Source organism: Salminus brasiliensis, chromosome 1 (genome assembly GCF_030463535.1).
Source record: "Salminus brasiliensis chromosome 1, fSalBra1.hap2, whole genome shotgun sequence".
In the NCBI taxonomy this organism is placed as follows: domain Eukaryota; kingdom Metazoa; phylum Chordata; class Actinopteri; order Characiformes; family Bryconidae; genus Salminus; species Salminus brasiliensis.
This window is the reverse complement of record NC_132878.1, coordinates 50,394,766-50,417,719: the sequence shown is the minus strand read 5'-3', so window position 1 is coordinate 50,417,719 and position 22,954 is coordinate 50,394,766. Positions and strand designations below refer to the sequence as shown.

The 22,954-nt window shown below is 40.7% G+C and overlaps 1 protein-coding gene across 2 annotated transcripts in view; it reads left to right on the top strand.

Annotated features, from left to right (window-relative positions):
- The first annotated feature begins 683 nt into the window (after positions 1-683).
- The window catches only part of palld (palladin, cytoskeletal associated protein), a 67,204-nt gene continuing 44,933 nt past the window's right edge, over positions 684-22,954 (top strand). For both annotated transcript variants that reach the window (XM_072681638.1, XM_072681629.1), the window contains exons 1-7: positions 684-746; positions 4,076-4,193; positions 4,420-4,476; positions 7,074-7,215; positions 8,390-8,413; positions 11,353-11,472; positions 15,128-15,509. In XM_072681638.1, coding sequence (XP_072537739.1) covers positions 739-746; positions 4,076-4,193; positions 4,420-4,476; positions 7,074-7,215; positions 8,390-8,413; positions 11,353-11,472; positions 15,128-15,509 — 851 coding nt within the window. In that variant the 5' untranslated portion in view covers positions 684-738. The remainder of the gene's footprint in view (positions 747-4,075; positions 4,194-4,419; positions 4,477-7,073; positions 7,216-8,389; positions 8,414-11,352; positions 11,473-15,127; positions 15,510-22,954) is intronic.

Here is a 22,954-nt window from a genome sequence, read left to right as displayed (position 1 = left end):
GCAGCTACGGTGGACTTGTTTTTTCCCCATCTGTTGTTTTCACAGCCTGACTTCACTAATCAGCGAGCACTCACAGTGCACCCACCCTGTGGCTCGCTTAAATGCACATTTTTAACATTTTTAAGTACCGCGGTATACCGTATTACCACAATGCCACCCAGTTCTATTACCTACATCATTTATAACAATAACATTAGAATCCCATCTAGACTGCCCATTCCTTCAGCACAGCGTTACACTTACCTGAGCACATAACAGATACCCTTTCATTGTATTAAACCCCCATGCACCATAATAAAACACTTAGAGGTATCTCTCTATCTCTCTCTCTCTCTCTGCCTGTCTCCCTCTCCCACACACTCACTCTCATAATTATAGGCACAACGCTTGTTTATTTACAATACGTTGTGAAGAGGGACTTCACTAATAGGAGATCACAGCCGATAATATTACTCTATGCTTCACATTATGAACATCATTGTTTTCTGTAATTTATGTCATGTTTATATACTGATGTCTTTGTGCTGTGTGTGTAAGTATATGTAGGGGGTCTAAGAATACGTCTGTTTATTAAGTGTAAACAATGTTTATTTGCTAGTTAGCGTGCTTGGTAGTATACCACCCACACTGCCCATCAGAATCTCTCTCCATCTCACTCTCTCTCCCTCTCTCTCATTAGGAGCCTCCTCTTCAGATTCAGAAGGAGAAGGATCTGCGCACAAGTCTAAATCAGGAGTCATGCCACAGTACGTTCCCCACTTTGACTCATTTCGAGTGCCGAAACCCTAAACACTGACCCCCCGAGACGTCTGGCGTTGGTCTGCCCTGTCGTTACCACCATGCCAACACCAAGATACATAATGAATAACTTCACTGACAGAATTACTGGCTTCGCTCTATCTCTGTTTACCAGATCTCTCTCTACCTGCCCGCCTCTTCCTGCTGATGCTGCACAAACTCTCTTCCTTCCTTTCCTAAACTCATCCCTCCATCCATCTTCCTCTCCTCCCACACCGTTCTCTCCTTCCCTTCCTCCTCTCACTAATCACCAAGTCCGGCCTCGGTTCCAACTGACATCACAGTTGGCACTGCAGTCGTTTATAAGGTGCAAAATCAGACAGCGTGGTAAACACTAGGTCCACTAGTCTAGCTTTCCTGATCTCCAGCAGGAGAAAACAGTGACTGAAGAAGTGACTGAAGTGACTGAACAAGTGACTGAAGAGTTCCACTATACTATTTATACTATTTCCCCTTATAACAAGTGTAGTCCATCCGACAAGATATGTTAGGTGTCAGAAGTTTGTTCTTTTAGATTTGCACTGAATCTCTAAGGCTAATGGAACCAAATAGGAATGTACGCTAAACTAATTAGCATCATGCAAACCACAGACAGAAATCAGCACATTATAGAGTGGCAGTGCTAGCGGTCAGTGTGAAGGCCGCTAACACAAAACAGGAAAGAGCAGTTGTGCGACTGATTGCACGAACAAAATCAGCAGATTTCTACTTTTACAGACTTTTAAAAGCTCAAGAAAAGAGAAATGAATGGATTGCTGCAATTCTGAGATCCGGGCACCAAAACATGTGGGAGCTCACATTTGGTGATGTAATGCCCTGAAAACAGGTGGGAAAAAACAAGCCCACTGTAAGCAAGCAAAACCCAAATGAAGCAGTCTACTAAATGTGCCTGAAATCAGTCAGAAACACTCCTATGGTCATTCACTTGACTTGGTCTCAGAAGTGAGGTTTTATCCTCTAAACGGGTGGAATTTGACCCTCAGTTAGCTGGCTGTTCCTGGCTACAATGATAATTTGGACACATTGCTGTCGTGTACAACTGCCTTTAACCTAAGCAGATAATGTCTGTTTTCCCTAATAAACACAGCCATGCTGCAGAATGTTTAGCCACTCAGATTTAAGAGGCGTGTGCATACCCTCTATTGCCTAGTTGCCATGTTGAGTTGTTACTGTGTAAAGCCAAGCCCTTCTCACTGTATTATGCTCTATGTTTACCGTCTCCCATGTGTCTTGTGCCATGTGGCCCTTCGTGTTGGTTATGGTTTGTAGCTCCTCCCTCCCTTAATTTCACCCAAGTGTTTCTTGTCTGTTTTCCAACTGCTCTATGGCTATGTTCCGACTGCCAGCACAAATGCTGGCCATTTTTGATTTGTCCAGATTGATTTTGGATGGTCTGGACAGCAAAAAGCCACATGAAATCCAAAACCATTCAAATCCAAACCACACTTGGAGGTGGTTGGAAATGCAATTACTATCGCATTTGCACAGATGCGTCTCACTCTGGCCGCTCTGGCCGTTCCAATCATTGCTAGTGATGTCATTTTGCATCACTCGCAACATGATAAATGACAACCCTCAATTCCAAGCGCCTATGTTGTTACCACAGCAACCCATGCAGGTTTGGGATCTGGTCTGGACACACAAATCTGATCTGATTAGAGAAACAAGTTTAATTTGCCTGCAGTCTGAACCTGACAGTGGTGAAGCCTCAATCTTTCCACTGGTATTAGTTCTGTAGTGTTCGTTTTTTCTACCGTTACTACTGAGTTTCACAAGTAATCTCAAACTTACCTATGTGGTCTCTGACACTGTATCACACAAACCTGAATTTTGGCAGCACATTTGTGCTTTTTTTTATCAATTAAATTCTTTCTAACCACGCTATTCCTTCAAAATCACAGGGTCACACTGCACAATGTAGTTCAGTCTAATAAATGCTGTTATTTTTTTAATGACTCACATAGTTATAGTTCAGCAAAAGCCTATAGTTATCATGTCTGCACCAGTCTCCTCATCTAAAAGTGACATGGCTGACCACCCGCTCGGTACAACAAACCCTGAGAACCAAACAGGGCTCTTTAACTGGGTCACATGTAATGAGTCGTGTAGCCTACGTGTGGATCCACAGCCGGCCGTTAAGTATTAATAGGCCACGACTGACCTCAAGCAGTTGGCTGCCTCTGTCTTCAGAACTATTGCTTTCAATATGAGTGAAGCTTGACAGCACTGACCACACAAATCCTGCTCTTTTTGTTCAGCGGAAAGAGGATGAGGGAACATTTGAGTGATTACAGCTGCAGAAATTGAACTGATCATGGTTATAGTAGGGTCTGGGTTGCCGATCTTTTCATTTTTACTTATTGCCGTTTCCCAGAAGCATATTAATGTTAAGATTACCTTGACTGGTAGACAGATACAGTCTTCAGTATGATGCTTGCTTGGTTGTTTAAGAGTCATCACTGTGCCCTGAATCACCGTCAGTGCAAAGTATTTCATCAGCAGTGTGCTAGCATTGGCGGATCCGTCATTCTGAGGATTCGAAGAGTTTGGTTGTATTTTGGTGAACTTCCAGGCTAATTCTAGTGATGCCCATTCTAGTGATGCCATACACAGTGCAAATTGGCCAAGGGACGTGGATCTGGTAGCAACAGGGCAGAGTCTGCTGTGATGTCCCTACTCTTGCTGACTAAGTTAGCATGTTTAGCCTTTAGCTTAGATATGGCAGGAATTGTGTGAATGTAGGTAGCCAGCCTTGATGTTTTGTTTATCTCCCTCAAAACGAGAGCAGGCGGTATCAACCAGGGTTAAGCCATCCATATATATTAAATAAAGCTATAACAGTTAGTGGAGCAGATGTGTGGCTGGTTAGCTAACATAGTTGGATCCATGAGAACAAAAAGAGTCATTTGGAGACCTCCTAAAAGGGTTAAAGGGTTCTTTAGGATTGGTGGAAAGCCTTTGGCAACTATATACCCCACTGTGCATATCCCTGAGTTTCACAATGGGGTATCTCACTAAGGGAAGCACCTCAGTTGCTACTGACCACTGAAGCACCACGGACAGACAACTCACACCTGTGGGACATCAAGTTAAAAACCTAATAACCTGAAGAATGGGCAAGGTTTCGCCCAGCTCGCCACAGTGCAAATAGCATGCACAGAAACGTCCCTAAAAGCAGACTTGAGGCCCCTTCTATGCTGTACATGCTGTTGATGTATTTGTTGGTTAGTAAACCATTGCTCAGTGTTTGAGTGTTGTTGCTGGGATGTTTCCTCAGGGTTCAGAAGAAAACCGCCTCAGTGTCCCTGACCATCCGCTCTTCCTCACCCAAAAGCCCGGAGAAACCGGCCCACCGCTCCACACTGCTCCAGCCCCTGACTGTTCCATCACAGAGAGTAAGACACACAGACACACACACAACCAACACACACTAACAGTTAAAGCACGGGGGTCTGGAAGGCTCATCAAGAATGACAACAGCAGATGTAGAGAAATATCTATAGGGAAACCTGACACACTCTTTGGCAAGGCCGACTTTTGTATCATAAGCATTCCATATGATTTCATCAGGAGAGGAAGCCACACTGACCCTTTCACTCTCACTCTTTATCTTTCGGCTAGGTTCAGAGTCCAGTGGCCTCGCAGTATACTGGAGATGGACCCCCTACCTTCACCAAGGTAACACACACAACCTACAATGTCCTACCATATATGCACTCACTCAGCACTTTATTAGGAAGACACTAATACTGGGCAGGGCCTCCCGATGCAAACAGTTCCTCCACATTGTGCAGTAGCCCTTTTATGCTATAAATCTCCCGTTCTTCCACATCTCATATGTGTTCTACTGGATTCAGATGACTAGAAGGACCATCGAAGAACATAGAACTCATTGTCATGTTCATATAACCAGCTTGAGGTGTCATTTGCTTTGTGACATGGTGCATTACCATGCTGGGCGTAGATAAAAGGTAAATTGCGGTCACGAAGGAACGTACATGGTCAGCAACATATAGGCTGTGGCGTTCAAGCGATGATTGACTGGTATTAACATGTGCAAGAAAACATTCCCCACACCACAGCATCACCTCCACCGGCCTGGTCTTCCCTCACATCAGGTTCGGTCCTTGGATTCATGCTCCTGGCACCAAATTCTGACCCTATCATTTGTTTTTTCTTCAATGCACCATCCTGAGTAAACTCTGGAGACTGCTGAAAATCTCAGATCAGCAGTTCTAGTGATACTCAAACCAGTATAAAAGAATGTCCCAGGCCTTATTCTAACTTCAGCTTCATTAAAATGTTCTAATCTGTTAGATTTAACATATAGGTGCTTGTAAAGTTACTGCTCGTTCTGTTCTCCTGGCTTTGCCCTTCCCCTTGGTTCTTGTTTAAACACATACCATTGCCACCCTAAGATTAATGCTATTGTCTTCTGCATTTCCTGCTGTCCACTGATGTCGTCTGGCTTTGTGCTGTGTGTGTGTGTGTGTGTGTGTGTACATATATGTTTGGGTCTAATTATCTGTGATTTATAAATGTACACAATGTCAGCTGTTGTGTTACCATGGCAACACAATTACTACTTAAGAAAGTCCTAAGGATGAAAGTACTAGAAAGTGCACCCCCTCTCTTTCTTGCTCTCTCTTTCTTGCTCTCTCTTTCTTATGTGTGTATTGTCAACCCCCAAACAAAAACATTATATATAATGATGCCAAATGGTAACAGTAATTATTTAATTATGTAATATAATAAAAATGTTAATTATATACATTAGATAACTTTTGATCTCTCTTTCTCTATCTCCTTGAAAAAGTGACTAATTTATCAGTGTGTGATTAGTTGACTTATCGTCTCTCCTGTCACAAATGTATGTGTGTGTGTGTGTGTGTGTGTGTGTACGTGTGTGGTCTGATGATGCAGTGTTCTTAGCAGACCTTTAAGCGGTCTATGCCACACTTACCCTCTCTCTCTCTTTCTCTCTCTCTCTCTCTCTGTATTCTTTCTGCAGCCACTAAATCATTTTCTACTTCATTAAAGAAACATATTTGTTTGTTTTCCCTTCCTTCCTCCCTCCCTCTGTTCCTCCATCCCTCTATCCACCCCCCAACCTGCCCCGCACTGGGCTTTTAATCAGCAAAATGAGAGCATGTGCTCCTCCGGAACAGGCCGGGTGATGTCATCCACATGCACACACATACACACACACACACACACACACACACACACACACACACACACACACACAAGCACACACAACACAATATAGTCACAGCACAGTAAGAGACGCACTTGGTCATCACCCCACCTCGTTAGATGGAGCACCATCCATCATTCCAGAGAACACAGGTTTTCAACAGCTATGGCATAGTGCCATATGGGTTCATGTTTATCTGCTCTAGAGAGTCCTATTCAATTGGCAGTACTTCTCTACAGGGACTGGAGAAGCTGTGTGTGTACATTAGCACAATGGGTGCAACTTAAAGTAGCTGAATGCATTGATTAGAAGGGGTGTCCACAAACATTTGGACATGTAGTACATGTAACAATACAGGCCAATGGCAGTTGTGTGTGTGTGAATATGCCTGGAATATGCCAATATTAGTAGGAGACCATTACAGACATTAAGAATGTGACGGTTGTTGTATGGACCGCTTGCTTACGGCCTAAGGTTACGCGTAAGCGTGTAGAGCACACACACACACACACACACACACACACACACACACACACACACAACGAGGAGAGAGTGTTTCAGTGATGAGTGATATCCTGAGGTCTCTCATTAGGAGGCTGGTTGAAGTGTTGGAAAGGTAACCTAAGGCAGACTGATACATTGACTGATAGACTGATTCCCTGTGTGTGTGTGTGTGTGTGTGTGTGTGTGTGTTGTGAGAGATTGAAGTGCTGAAAACAAATGCAGAGATGCCGTGGCTCCACGTTCTGTCATCACTGAGTCTCTCTTACAAGCTTGTTTTGTTCACATCTCGTCGTCTGCTCACTCTCTCTGGCCTCTTTACCTGTTTTCCTGCTCTTTTGACCTCTCTCTCTCTCTCTCTCTCTCTCTCTCTCTTTCTCTCTCTCTCTCGCGTTCTTGCTTCCTCTCTTTCTCTCTCTCTCTCTCTCTCTCTCTCTCTCTCTCTCTCTCTCTCTCTCTCTCTCTCTCTCTCGCTTTCTTGCTTCCTCTCTCTCTCTCTCTCTCTCTCTCTCTCTCTGACCGTTCTGTCCACTCTATGCTTTTCCTGCCTTATTTGGCCCCTTCTCTTTCTCTGCAGTTGTTGCAGGACGCACAGGCATCTGAGGGTCAGGTGGTGGTTCTGGAGTGCAGAGTGAGAGGTAGCCCCCCGGTGCAAGTCCAGTGGTTCCGGCAGGGACAGGAGATCCAGGACTCCCCCGACTTCCGCATCCTACAGAAAAGTATGAACTATGCCAACTGCACCCCTGATAGCACGCCTCTTAAAGTGATAGTTTGGCAGAAATATCATTAGCAGATCCATCTGAGATAAAAAATAAAATAACATGTGGCAGGTGTGTGATGATTTAGTACTTCTTTTCAAGTTGTCGGATTGCCTAATCTGAAAGTCGGGAGAGCCTCACCAACCCCGGGTTTAAGACTCAAGCTTAGTTGCACTGCTATCCATTAGTGTCTCATTAGTTCTTCAGTTTAAAGCTGTGGAGGAACCTTGTAAGGTTCAAGGAACTGTTTTCTTAAAGGTTCCTCAAAGCACCTTAAGAACCTCCAAAAATTCCTCAATGAACTTTCAACAGTGTGCTCACAGTACCGTCCAGCGTCTATCACTAACAATGCTAAGCTGGGACATAAAAAGTGGGACATTTTGTTGTGATTTGCCATGGTAAAGGTAAAGGATCGTAAAGCCAGTTGTGATAAACTCCGAAGTCTTTAGCTAAGTGTTTTTTGTTTTTTTTTTGGAAAGTTTAACCTGGGTCAACAAGGGTATGACGTCATTCCTAGCTCCGACTTCCGAGGTAAATGGAATGCAGCATAGGCTAAGGGTACAGTTTGTGCATTGCTAATTGATAACATATAACCATGAGCTTCAATGACTTATTAGCTATGTTAGCCTCGTAGCTCCAGCGCAGAGCTAAAAACAGGCCTGATTAAGGGCATTTAAAGAATGGGGGAGATGGTGTAAATGTTATTTTCTTGCCAAACTGTTGCTTCACAGATGAAATGGATGTGAATGATTTACGTTATTATTGCTAAATAATAGGGAGAGCGAGGGTTAGCATTTCACTGCTTTGTGTTTTGCCTCAGCTTTCACTCAGTGCATCTCAGTGATAGAAAACAGCCTCGCCACTGTTCTAATTCATACACGGTTTATCATAATCCCGCGTCCAGCTTGTTCTCATTCCCAGGCAACTCCGTTTCGTCAGTAATGAGCTGTGAATCCACAGACTTTTGTGATAAAGTTGGGAAGGAGACCATGCGTCCTTAATGGCTCAATGCAACCATGCAGTTCAGTGGAGTCAACAAAAAGCCCTGTCAATGAACTAAAGACATGTGTTGACGCTCACTGACACTCGTTTGTCTTTCTCTCTCTGTCTCTCCCTCCGTGTCTCCGTCTCTCAGAGCCGAGATCTGCAGCAGAACCTGGTGAGTACACTTCCTGTCCTGACATGTACAAACAGTCCCTACATCTCTCTCTCTCTCACACACACACACACACACACACACATGCACACACACACACACATATGCTACGCACATTTATCAACTCGTTCACAGACGCACCTTTGGTGCGGCTGTTAACACACCTGCTCTTCGCACCGCAACATGTGTACTATACATGGCTATGATGTCATGCAGACGAGTGATGTCATCACAAGAGGACCTAGTTTATGACTCAGAGTTCAAACTGAAGTTAAAGGCAGTAAAGAGTACAAACAGTTGTCATATTTTTTGGCATATCTTTCTGACACTCATTGTAGAGGGCACTGTTTATTAATAGAACAATATTAATATTCATACTTTTTTGTCATTATTTATTAAGTATTTCTTAAAGAGTAGCTGACAAAACAATCTAATAAAAATGTGAAAATAAAAATAACAATATGGGAGTCATGTATGACTTTTAAGAAACTGGACAAATACACTATAGGTCCAAATGTTTGCGGACACTCTATCTAATGAATGTATTTAGCTAAGTTGCACCTATTGCTGACAGAGATGTCATAATACACACACACACACACACACACACACACACAGCTTGCCCAGTCCCTGTATTGTAGAAGTATAGCCAATAGAGGTTAGAGCTGATAAACATGAGCCTATTGGCATCATACCTGATGTTCTCAGGAATGATGGATGGTGGGCATCTAGGTCTTTTATGATGAGTTTGGGAGCTGAGGATGGGGTGGGCTGGTGATCATCCAACATGCTGACATCATGCTCTAACGCTCTTGTCACTGAGTGCAATCAAATCACATCAATGCCCTTCCAAAATCTAATAGAACACCTTCCTCCCTGGACAGTAGAGACTCCGTCAATTTTTTTTAATCCTTTTGATTTTAGAAGGAACAATGATCAAGCAGGTGTCCCAATACTTTTGTCCATGCAGTGTATGTTGGAAGACTTCCTTGAACATTGCATTGGAAATCTGAGTCATGACTATTTTGATTCCCTCAAAACGCTAGCAATTGAAAAGTCTCAGGCTGTCACAGTGTGTGTGTGTGTGTGAGAGACGTAGGGAGACATCCTCTGAGTCACGAACCTGTCAACCTGCGTATGTGTGAGCGTGTATGTCTGTGCATGCGTCTTCTGCTTGCTGACTGCTGTGTCTGAAAGCCGTCCCCCTCTCACAGGCATTAGCTTGTTCCTCGATTGTGAATCACATGTGTCTGTCACTCATTCGTCTGGCTCTGCCACGCCCCGTCTGCGGGTGCCCCTCGTTCTTCAGAAATCCACTACAGCATCTGCCTCTTAATTTTATCTGCTGTCAAAACACATCCGACTCCAGTCAGAGCTTCATGGACGCTACGCCCACAGAGGGGCCCGAGCAGTCTGATATACACTGTAAACAATGGTTTGTAGCTTTGACTGCTTTAAATTTGTAACTGTACTGAACATCAAACACGATGCAACACAAAAGACAAGTGATCAATGAAGCTGATTGGAATTTAAAGACAGGCAGTCCATGTTTTGATCATTTTATACATAACCATTTTTGACTTGTTGGTGTTATTTGTTATATTTGTTTGACTTGTATAGTGTTATTTATCTAACTGTTCTTTACGTTATATCAAAATGTCATGCTGAATGGACCAATAGAAATGCGGAAAATATGACTTCATGACCAATAGGAACTTTACATTAACTTCCATTGAAAGATAAGAAGGTGTTGCCCTTCTCCCTGATAAATCCTGCATGTATATATAGTCACTGCTAAACAAAAATCAACTCAACTTTACAGGAGAAGGAAATAACCATCTTAGCTTTTAATAAATTCCCATGTAAAAAGATTTCATAGGAATTCATTTTGGGCCATTTCTATTGGTCCATTGATCATTATTTTCTGACACAATGTAAGGAACAACTGTCCGATTTATATATATATATATATATATATATATATATATATATATATATATATATATATACAGTATATAATATATATGTTGGAATTTTGATTGGCCTACTGGCATATTTACAGACTCAAAGTGTGTAAAAGGTAGGTGCAATTACAGTGTTAAGCATTAGCGTAGTAGAAATGGTTGTATAGTTAGTTAGCTAAATAAGTGCTTCTGAATCCATCTTTAACCTTATCTCAGTATTCATATACCAAAATGGGAATTCCGTAGATTTTTCTAATATTCTGACTTACTGCACTGTTCAGTTGTTAAGATGTAAAGTCCTGAATCAGCTGTTTTTGGGTAGTTGAATGTAAAATAGTAAATGTAAACACAAATTTTCTTTGGGTGCTATTTTGCCTTATCACGCCCTATATGTACCTCTCCACCAAGGATGGTTTAGATCACAAAACAATCAGACAGAGAGGTCATCCCCATAACTTTCTGCAATGTGGCTTTAAGACACATTACATTCTTCGGATGTCTAGATTCAGTCACTACCACTGTGAAGAGTTCTGACTGTGTAGGTTTTTTCAGAATGGAGCATTTCGCACAAACCACTTTGAATGACTTTGATAACATCAAAGCCAGTTGGTTACACATACATTTTGACATAGGAATGTATAACTAATGTGTAAGTAAGAATGTCTGCACACAAGCAGCTGATATGGTGTTTAGGCCAGCCCAGCTGTACTATGTTAAAACATATAAGCCTAAAACATATAGATAAATCATTAAATAAAGCTGGGCTGTGTTTTCCCAAAAGCCTCTTAACATGAACTTGACTTATTCAGACTTGATCAGCTAGTTGTAATAAATATATGTTTTTAGTTTTTTAAACCTTTATTTGACCATTATTGGATACAATGCCCAGTACTTTTGAATCCACAAACTTTTTTTTTCTTTAATATTAGAGAATAGTTGTCTCCATGTAACAAATGATTGTTGTGATTGGCCCTCCAGAGGAGATCTGCACACTGGTGATAGCAGAAGCTTTCCCTGAAGATGGAGGCCTGTTTCGCTGCTGCGCTACAAACCAGTATGGCTCTGTCAGCTGTAATGCCCAGCTCACTGTCACGCCAGGTGAGTTTAAGTGCACGTTTACAACCAAATTAATACTGGAATTTCACCGCAGAATGACTAAGGGCGGCATCGAATCAAAGAAAACACTTGGTTCAAATCAGAGGAGGTGTTTCTTTTCCTAAAAGCATTGAAACATGAGGTCATGATGGTCAAGAAGCATATATTTACATTAGCCATATTACCCAATCCTAATTAAGTAGGTGTGACGTTAAAGATTCAGACGCTAGTTGTTGGATTGTTATGACTTGCTTATACAGTATGATGATTAATGTATCTGGTTAGCTGTTGAATAGGCATCACGTCATTTGTTTATGGTGAAAGAATCGAGATTATTGTCTTTCCTAAGAACGTAACTAACCGTTAAAGGATGACGAAGTATGGCGTTTTATAAAAATGATAGTGTTCTGTAAGAACAAAAAAGCTGTAGTCATCTCTAAGTTCAGTCATGTCTTTAGTCATCAGTTTGGGTGTGTGCTTTTGGAAATAATAATGGCAAAAAAGATTTTGGAGCGACGCCATGGAATAACCACTGAAGGTTTCTATAAGAAGGTTGTGATGGTCATGAAAGGTTCTATTCCAATTCAACGTTTCTCGTAGAACCCTACCAACTACCCCAAGCAAAGATCCTGGTTTTAAAACTAAAGTTGGAGGAGCTGATCTAGGTTCAGCTTGTGCCGTTCAAATTTCAGATTACTGACCTTATAAAGGTGGAGCTGAACCTAGATCTGCAGTTGGATGCAGGAGAAAGAAACAGTGTTTGTTTCTGCTGTTGGATCAGGGGACTATCAATGCAATCAGAATGGAGCTCCGACCTAAATAAACAGGGATTACATGCATTCATACAGGCTTAGACAGACTCCAAACAAACAGGTTCTCCATTCGCTGCCTCAGGGTTAGAGTCTCACCAACAACCCACCGAAGCCCAATTGCTGGACGTCTCTATAGTTTACTGGCATAGCAGACAGATAGACTGGAATTCTAAACAGAACCCTTGGTTAAATGTTTTCGGTTTTCTTGCCTTTGCCATAGGTATAGTCAGGTTTGTTTGAGAGCTGAGTTTGCTTCTTCAGTGCCTGGATTTTTTTCAGAACACATAGTCCTTTGGGGTTAGTTCATGTTCTATAGTTCTATAGTATCACTGGGATACATAACTGATCAGCACAGTGATTTATCAGTCTACTCAGACTTTAGTAGAGTTCAGTAACACAGATAAATAACTGATCAGCACAGTGATTTATCAGTCTACTCAGACTTTAGTAGAGTTCAGTAACACTGAGATAAATAACTGATCAGCACAGTGATTTATCAGTCTACTCAGACTTTAGTAGAGTTCAGTAACACTGAGATAAATAACTCATCAGCACAGTGATTTATCAGTCTACTCATGCTTTAGTAGAGCTCAGTAACACTGGGATAAATAACTGATCAGTACAGTGATTTATCAGTCTACTCATGCTTTAGTAGAGCTCAGTAACACTGGGATAAATAACTGATCAGCACAGTGATTTATCAGTCTACTCAGGCTTTAGTAGAGTTCAGTAACACTGAGATAAATAACTGATCAGCACAGTGATTTATCAGTCTACTCAGACTTTAGTAGAGTTCAGTAACACTGAGATAAATAACTCATCAGCACAGTGATTTATCAGTCTACTCAGGCTTTAGTAGAGCTCAGTAACACTGGGATAAATAACTGATCAGTACAGTGATTTATCAGTCTACTCATGCTTTAGTAGAGCTCAGTAACACTGGGATAAATAACTGATCAGCACAGTGATTTATCAGTCTACTCATGCTTTAGTAGAGTTCAGTAACACTGAGATAAATAACTGATCAGTACAGTGATTTATCAGTCTACTCAGACTTTAGTAGAGCTCAGTAACACTGAGATAAATAACTGATCAGCACAGTGATTTATCAGTCTACTCATGCTTTAGTAGAGCTCAGTAACACTGAGATAAATAACTGATCAGCACAGTGATTTATCAGTCTACTCAGACTTTAGTAGAGTTCAGTAACACTGAGATAAATAACTGATCAGCACAGTGATTTATCAGTCTACTCATGCTTTAGTAGAGTTCAGTAACACTGAGATAAATAACTGATCAGCACAGTGATTTATCAGTCTACTCATGCTTTAGTAGAGTTCAGTAACACTGAGATAAATAACTGATCAGCACAGTGATTTATCAGTCTACTCATGCTTTAGTAGAGTTCAGTAACACTGAGATAAATAACTGATCAGCACAGTGATTTATCAGTCTACTCATGCTTTAGTAGAGTTCAGTAACACTGGGATAAATAACTGATCAGCACAGTGATTTATCAGTCTACTCATGCTTTAGTAGAGTTCAGTAACACTGATATAAATAACTGATCAGCACAGTGATTTATCAGTCTACTCAGGCTTTAGTAGAGCTCAGTAACACTGAGATAAATAACTGATCAGTACAGTGATTTATCAGTCTACTCATGCTTTAGTAGAGCTCAGTAACACTGGGATAAATAACTGATCAGCACAGTGATTTATCAGTCTACTCACACTTTAGTAGAGCTCAGTAACACTGAGATAAATAACTGATCAGCACTGTGATTTATCAGTCTACTCATGCTTTAGCAGAGCTCAGTAACACTGAGATAAATAACTGATCAGTACAGTAATTTATCAGTCTACTCATGCTTTAGTAGAGCTCAGTAACACTGAGATAAATAACTGATCACACAGTGATTTATCAGTCTACTCATGCTTTAGTAGAGCTCAGTAACACTGGGATAAATAACTGATCAGCACAGTGATTTATCAGTCTACTCACACTTTAGTAGAGCTCAGTAACACTGAGATAAATAACTGATCAGCACAGTGATTTATCAGTCTACTCATGCTTTAGTAGAGCTCAGTAACACTGAGATAAATAACTGATCAGCACAGTGATTTATCAGTATACTCAGACTTTAGTAGTGCTCAGTAACACTGAGATAAATAACTGATCAGCTCAGTGATTTATCAGTCTACTCATGCTTTAGTAGAGCTCAGTAACACTGAGATAAATAACTGATCAGCACAGTGATTTATCAGTATACTCAGACTTTAGTAGTGCTCAGTAACACTGAGATAAATAACTGATCAGCTCAGTGATTTATCAGTCTACTCATGCTTTAGTAGAGCTCAGTAACACTGAGATAAATAACTGATCACACAGTGATTTATTACACTACTCATGCTTTAGTAGAGCTCAGTAACACTGAGATAAATAACTGATCAGCACAGTGATTTATCAGTATACTCAGACTTTAGTAGAGCTCAGTAACACTGAGATAAATAACTGATCAGCTCAGTGATTTATCAGTCTACTCATGCTTTAGTAGAGCTCAGTAACACTGAGATAAATAACTGATCAGCTCAGTGATTTATCAGTCTACTCAGGCTTTAGTAGAGCTCAGTAACACTGAGATAAATAACTGATCAGCTCAGTGATTTATCAGTCTACTCATGCTTTAGTAGTGCTCAGTAACACTGAGATAAATAACTGATTAGCACAGTGATTAATCAGCCTACTCATGCTTTAGTAGAGCTCAGACCCACTGGATACCAAGCGAATTCAAAGAACAAAGAAAAGAAAATTCTAACCACTGTTTTTGTATATTTTCCACCTAGTGACTGAGGAGTCACCGAGCAACGGCGTTTCTGGAGATGACAGTGTGTTTGAGGATAACCCGTCATTTCCACCTCCTCCACCACCCACTGAAATCAGTCTGCTGGAACTCCCACCCAAAACTCCCCCTAGTGCAGAGGCCTTCCAGATCAACGAGCTGGACATCTGGCCCAGCATCACAGCAATGCCTGTCCAGGTTGCCTTGGACACTGATCACCAACCCAATGGAACTCTTCCTAGTGACCACACCCCAAGCAGTTTGACCAAGGAGAGCCCCCCTTCAGCAATGATTGTGAAAGAAGCTGTTCCCCCTACCGGAGAAACTGATCTACCTTCATCACCATCTCCAGCCCCTCCTATTCCCACCAAGCCCAAACCCAAACTGTGAGTAACACACCTTTCCTTTTTTCTTGCACACCATCAGTGCCTCAGACTGCACTGGGTCATGGGTGATCTTTTCCAGGTCTAGGCTTTGAAGCTTTTCCAAATCCATTGCAACCAACCATCTACATATTAAATATTAAATGATCAGCTTGTAGCAGCTTCAGGGGGGAACGTTATGAGGAAAAGGGTCATTAGTGTGCTTTCACATCTACTTTGTTTGGTCTGGATCAATTAAACCTTTTTTAGTGTGGTTTGTTTTGTATGAGCACTGCATTCGTACCAGGTAACATGGTCCTTCATAAATTCTTGTCTCAGTCTGCTTCCAAGTGAACCCTGGTTCAGATGTCAACACTTTTTATGATGACGGTCTGCATCAAATCAGGGGCCTGACCTGACTAGACCTGATCGTACACTGTTAAAAGTATAAGATCTGTTGGAGGTTCTTCAATTTGAAACTGAGGAGGACCCTCTTAAGGTGCTTTTAGAAGGGGTTCCTCCACAGTTCCAAACTGAGGAACTGTTCCTCAAGGATCTCATAATTTTAACAGGAAGGGAAGGGGGACTCTGTGACAAGTGTTAAGTGCCTCTAGTTTCATATAACAAAATAGGTTGAATTAGACAAGTTATCAAGAATATGTGAGGGATACATTGTTTATACTGTGAAAGTTGGTGAAAATTAGTGTATCCTTGCCAATTGTTTTGACCAGTTAAAGATTGCAGCGAAGTTAAATGGTTCTAGGATAGTTGTCTGGGAAAAAAGTGCAAATAAGCTTATATATATTTATATAAATATATAAATTTTCTTTTCTTCTTCATAACATCTTTTATATCACATTATAGCTGAGGGGTGGGTCAACTGTACAATATATACACAATAAAATATACAGTCCTGTGCCACAATGACTACCATTATGCCTTGAGAATATTATAATTGTGTACTTATTTATTATGACCTCATCTTTCTCAGCTTAACCTGAAATGATCCACAATGCAGAAATGCAATGCAATAATAATAATAAATATTTGAGCTCTGATCTATAAACAAGCAGTGCTGCTTTTAAACACAGAGGAAGAGTCATCCAGCTTCAGATTTCCTCGTCCTAACTGTGTTCTGATGAAAGTTGTCTGCCTTCACCACAGTGTTTTTGTTGAGGTGGAACATCAGCATGAGGCTTCAAACACAGAAATGGGGCGTCCATCCAAACCGCCGTTGTGCAGCTGGCGGGGGTGTAGAGAGCGTTGGTGTTTGTAATGGCAGTGTTTGGGTTTGCCATTGTTGCTCAGTGATTTGATTGTTGTTAGAACACAGTTTTAGTTCATCATAAGTAAACTAGGTTCAGCAGCCTCCTTACCCATCATTTCTACTATAATTCGATATTTAGGAGCAATAAAAAAAGATTGAAAGCCACAGTGTTAGAGCAGGGATTGCACCAACACACTCATACTTCAGGTCCAGAATTGTGATTTACTCATCCAACCAAAACTGATTGACAGAGTTAAACTCAGAAACCCTTCCAAAAATTCACCAAATTCACCACACTCTTGTGCTTTTCTGTTAAAGACAAATGTTGTGCACTGATCCTCCCCCAGAAACAGTTCAAAGAAATCCCTGAAGCTCAATATTGATATGACACTCATGTCCATGGTGAGTGTCTGTAAACCTCTGACCACAGCCATAAACTTCAATTGGCCTCAGATCAGAATGAAGGCCCGTGAAGGGTTTGGTCTGCAGCTGTGAGGCTGTGAAAGGGACAGATAGAGGGGGAACCCCACACACAGATCAAAAGCATTTCAGTCCCTTTAGGATCTTTGACAGGGTGATATCACTGCCGCGTTCCAGAGACAGTTGGGGAGAGTGTGCGAGACGTGTGTGTGTGTCAGCAAACAGCTGTGCAGCAGCTCCAAAGTTCCTTCCTGCCGTAAACTGCTTGCCAATTTGCCACTGTATCAAATATGTCTCATACAATAAGACCATTCAATGTGAGTTAAAGTACAAAGGTCAGGGACAGCATCAGTGTGTATGTGTGTGTGTGTGTGTGTGTGTAGTGTATAGCTCTGCTGTGTGTATTTGCCCTGGCTTCTGCTAAATGTGCTTCTGAAACATGACTCTCACCTCCTCCCTGCTTTCAGTTTAAAATGGTTTCCCTTGGTCGTGGGTTAACTCGAGGTTAAGTGTCTGGCTTGGGGGGTAAATGTAGTCTGTCAAGCTCTTTTGCTGTGTTTTTACTTTTTTTATAACCATATGACATGAATTTAAGCACAAGCCCTGCTTTAGGTGAATACATTTAAATGGTAATGACTCTAAAAGCTGAACTGGAATCAGACTGCATCTGAATTTAGCCATTGTATTACTTAAAACACAATCTAGTTTTCCCATCTTCCAATGCAATATTATGGGCCAGAGTCGTACATAGCAGTGCCACCATGGCGTTTTTTCTTTGCACAGCTCTCTCCATAGTATTACATTACATGTTCTTCACATCCGCTGTCCAGGGATGCCATAATGGGGGAAAAGTTTTGGCAATTCTCAGGGCCTGAGACTGACAGGGGCCCTTAAAACATTTTTTTATTATTATTTACTTCAATATTAAGAGATTAAACATTCATCATTCATTGTATATTTATTTCAAATGTTTAAATGTTTTCATTTTGTTGTTTGGCAAAAAACAAGTAACATCTAGAGCCTCTGCACTGCCTGATTTGATTCTTCTGACCTAAATTCTGTTCTGATTTTTGATGATGACACCATGGACATGTGGACAGAGAAAAATAATATAAACCAATAATGTTGTGTTTCCCCTCCACTTCCACTTTCCCCACCCATCAACCAAGGCAAACACTCGGCTAGCTGAAACACCCTTCATGAGACTGCATGTCCCAATGTCTTTCATTTTCCCAGTCAAATGGACTTTAAATCGATTTTTAAAGCATATTTGAAATACGCTTAGATCTAAACTGGACGAATAGAAGTTAAATGGTAACGAAGTCTGACTCTGGAGAGCCTTGTTGCATCAGCCAGAAGAAAGGTTAGGTGCATGTGAAGATCAGACCAATATGTTGCTGATTCATCAAGAGAAAGGCAATGACTAGGAAAGCACATGGGGTATCAAGTCAACAGGATTCCTTACAGCAATCATCAGTGACTTAATCAAGGTATTTCTCTGTACGTGAAAAACCTAATCTTGTGCTGATATCAAATTTAATATCATGAGCCCAGGTTATGATATTATAATTCCATTGGATACAAACAAAAATAGTGTGGGCTGGTTTCCCAGATGTTAATCGTTCCAAAAGATTAATCTTAACCAACGACAAAAAAAAGGCGAGTTTTTGCTTCACTAATTTGGTCCAAGATTAATCTTAATCCATGTCCTGGAAACCAGCTTAACATGTATAAGGTAACACATGTACACACTTGTCGTGTTCTGAATGCCATTGTTAACAGCATTCATCTGGGGATTTCTGGGATACTATATTTTTTTGACAGTCTTATGAGCGTTATATGAGCAGGTCGGATGGTAGGAGCTGTGGTGCCTTAGACAGCACACTGAATACAAATAATATATAAAAGGAAAGAACTTAACTGTGGCATCTTAACTGTGAGAGGCACTGTGAAAAAAACAAATATCATAAAAATAAACATCAAATGACTGGCAGCTATGGCTGCCACACAAAACCCGTAAAAAAGTGAAATAACAATGCATTTACAGATGTACAACAATACAATTACAGTTGTTATGTACATGTACAGACGTTTTTCATCAGTTTCTGCATTATTTTCCTGAATGATTACAGTCACCTTCAATAAAGTTACAGTGCTAAAAATTCTGCAAACACTGACAGAAGAATTCTGTGGTAGCATTGGGGTTGGGTGGTACTCACTTACTGTCACGCTGTCAACTACCACTGTCTAGCTATTATTAGGTAAGTTAGCCTGCTTGCTAAACACCATATCACAGTCTGTGTTCCAGCTAACTGAGGCTCAAATCACACACTTTAGAGGATAAAGCAGCATACCTGAGAGCGCAGAAGGGAGGGAGTGTTTTCTACTGTTTTCAGGCACATTTAGTATCCAGGCTTGCTTGATTTTCCTTTTAACACAAATTCAGCAGGTCATTAACTCACAAATACGGTGGGCTTGGTTTCCACCCACCTGTTTTCAGTGAGCTCCTGCAGCGCCCCCACCCTGTGGCTCTCTTAAATGCAAATGATCATGACGTGGATAGACCCAGAACAGAAACCTGACACATTGATTTACATGGTTTTGAAATATCGTCCTCATTTTGAGATACCATCATCGGTTAATGGTATTACCGTTATGCTGCCTGAAACCCAGGGTAGCATGAGAGTGAACACTGGCACACAGCTAGCACAGAAAAAGGTAACTCACTCTTACAGCCCACAGCACTGACAGACTGACAGCCTGGCAGTCAACTATTACATACAGCACACAAGCACACCAAAGAGAACGTAGCCCCGGGGCGACGACAACACACCGCCGGTGAGTATCAGTGTCTGGAGGACACGCCCTGTATGTAAATAGACGGTGGCAGCAGCCAATGGAAAAGATATGGTATATGTTTGCTGCAGAACGTTTAGCACTGTCACTTTATTATATAAGGTGTTTCATCGTAATAATTCAGGAAAGGAGTTTTAATCAGGATGTTTCACTTTAATATCATAGTTTTTGTTTGGCCAAAAAAAACAAATTGTTATGGACAATAAATCTTTATTATTATCTGCATGTTTTATTGCAGACAATTATTGTCATTTTACATACATTTGATTGTAATTTAAGAAAGCAGATAATACTGTATAAATTATATTATATATTTTTTATATTATATTAAAAAATAGAATAAGAAATAAACATAATTTGTCATTTGTATGTATTTGGTAATACATATTACAACTTATGATAACTGCTTTTTCCTCTGTTTTATTATTTTATTGTACATATATATATATATATATATATATATATATATATATATATATATATATATATATATATATATGTGTGTAATATTATCTTTGCATTAATTCAGGCTATTTTATTCTACACAGCTGTATCTTCTTTGCTTATCTTATTTGATATATTCTGCCGTACATATTGTAGCGGACAGCGACTAAAGCATTTCACTGCACTGTCACAAATAAAAACTTCGAACTACATAAACCTACTGCTGGAGACAGGATGACAGGATTTATAGATGCCTTGTTTTAGCAAGTGTAAGCCCCATACCCATTATGTGCTAGAATAGCGGAGATTATGCCTACAAAGTGTTTCGAGCTTGATGCTTGTGTTCATATACACATCTATCAAGATCTTCCTCCAGGCAGATTATCTCCATTCTTCTTCTATTATTCCTAACTTTGCCATTAAGTAAACCGAGCTTCCCACATTTCTGAGCGCATTTAGACAGCTCACAATAGAGATGCCACACAACCAGCCGCTGCGCACAAAAGAACAGATGCTGAAGAATAGAGGTTAGAGTAGACAATGGAATGAAACGGACCAAGGCTGCATTGTACTGAAGTGGTATCGGTGCAAGAGCTGAATTTGATACAGCATTGATGAAGTTTTGTCTGGACTTTGTTGCAGTATGCAGAGTGTTAGGAAGGTCGGGGCATGGCTGTGTGTGTGTATGTGTGTGTGCGATGCATGAGAATAAGAAAACGGAGATATTGAATTGTGTGGGCTTTGTGTATGTGTTCTGAAAAGGCTCTGTGGGCTCTTTGTCTTTCTGGTCCGTATCCAGTGTATATCGTTTCAGGTGCAATTACACTCTTGGTACGTTTGGAAGACAGGAAATGTGAGGGAATGTCTGCTTGTGTGTGTGTGTGTGTGTGTGTGTGTGTGTGTGTGTGTGTGTGTGTGTGTGAGACTATCTCCGCACTGAGTCATGCTCATATGGTATCTTGCTGATGTAGCGTGACGGTTGAACTGAAAGGAAAGAAAAGGCATTGGGTTTATCCTGGGTGCACAGCATGGCTTGAGTAAGGCCACACTTTACTACAACCCTGGACCCCAGACTTCAATTTGAACAAAATTACACAGAGTGAAGTTTCAAAATATTATGCAATTTTGCAGAGAAAATGGTACAACATGCAACCAGTTTGCCTCATGGTGACAACAGACCTCAACAACTGTGACTGGTCCGCTTGGTATGTTTAAATTCAGTTGGACGAACATGGACAAGCACCAGAAATTCACCCTCCCTCGACTCATCTCCTCCAATGTCTTCTCTCTTATTGGTTGCAGAAATACTAGTAACAGTAACAACAGCTATTTTGCTACAACCTAAACCCCCCAGTTTCAGCTGCCATTGCACAGTGCACAGCGGCACAGAAACCCCATCGGCAGACAATTTTTTTGGCGGCGCAATTGTATAAAGTATAAGTAGTAGGAAGTATAAATCAAACTCAAGTCAAAATCAAGAAGCTCTTAGAAAAAAGCATGAAAGCTATGATGAAGACTTGATGAACTGATTTAATACTAAAACCTCTGATATTAAATTTAGCTGATGAGGTTTCTAAGTGATCTAAAGTTGGCCAACAAACTCAAAAGCAACTTAAATGGTTGAGCAAACATCCCGCTGTACACTCTCTCTGCCAGTTAAGACCTAAACATGTAGAAGTAGAAGAAGAATATTGACATATTGACAAGAACACTTCAGTGCAGTCAGTGGCACAGAGAACATTTAACCAGTAAAGGGCAGAACTGATATAATACAATTTCTGCAAATTCTAATAACAAACATCTCACTATCTGTAAAATAATAAAAAAAAATGAAGATGAAAAGAGAGCTGCTTAAAAAAAGACTGTTAAAAATATAAGATCCTAAAAATATCCTTAAAGAACTTGGAGGTTCTTTACATTTGAAATTGTGGTGGAATCTCTTAAGGCTTTTAAAGAAAAAGGTTCCTTGCACCTTAAGGGGTTCCTCCACAGAAGAACCTCCAAATGTTCCTCAAGGATTGTATACTTTTAACAGTGTACAGCAGGATAGTGATCCCAAACACATCTCAAAAGTCCACAGTGGACTACCACAAGGTTGTGCCATGGCCCTAACAGTCACCTGACCTAAACTTCATCAAAACCTGTGGATAGACCCAAAAATCCCCAATTATGTTACGACTTACTGACAACGCAGGATAGCCAAACTTCTGCTTTTGACCTTTTTCCCTTTTTGTTATTTTAAAACTAAAAGATGGAAATAATTCACTAATATTGCTTAAAATATTAAAAAATAAATACATTCTTATTTTTATCTCTAGGCTTTTAGGAGATCAGTTCATCTTCTACTCACTTAGCTATCCACATTAACAGACAGTTAGGGTGCCCCAGCTTTATCATGCCACTGTTTAAGGTGTGTGAGGTATTACTTGTGGTGCTAATGCTTGGCTTCACCTATCAAAAGCGCAGTCCGTGGTGCACGCTG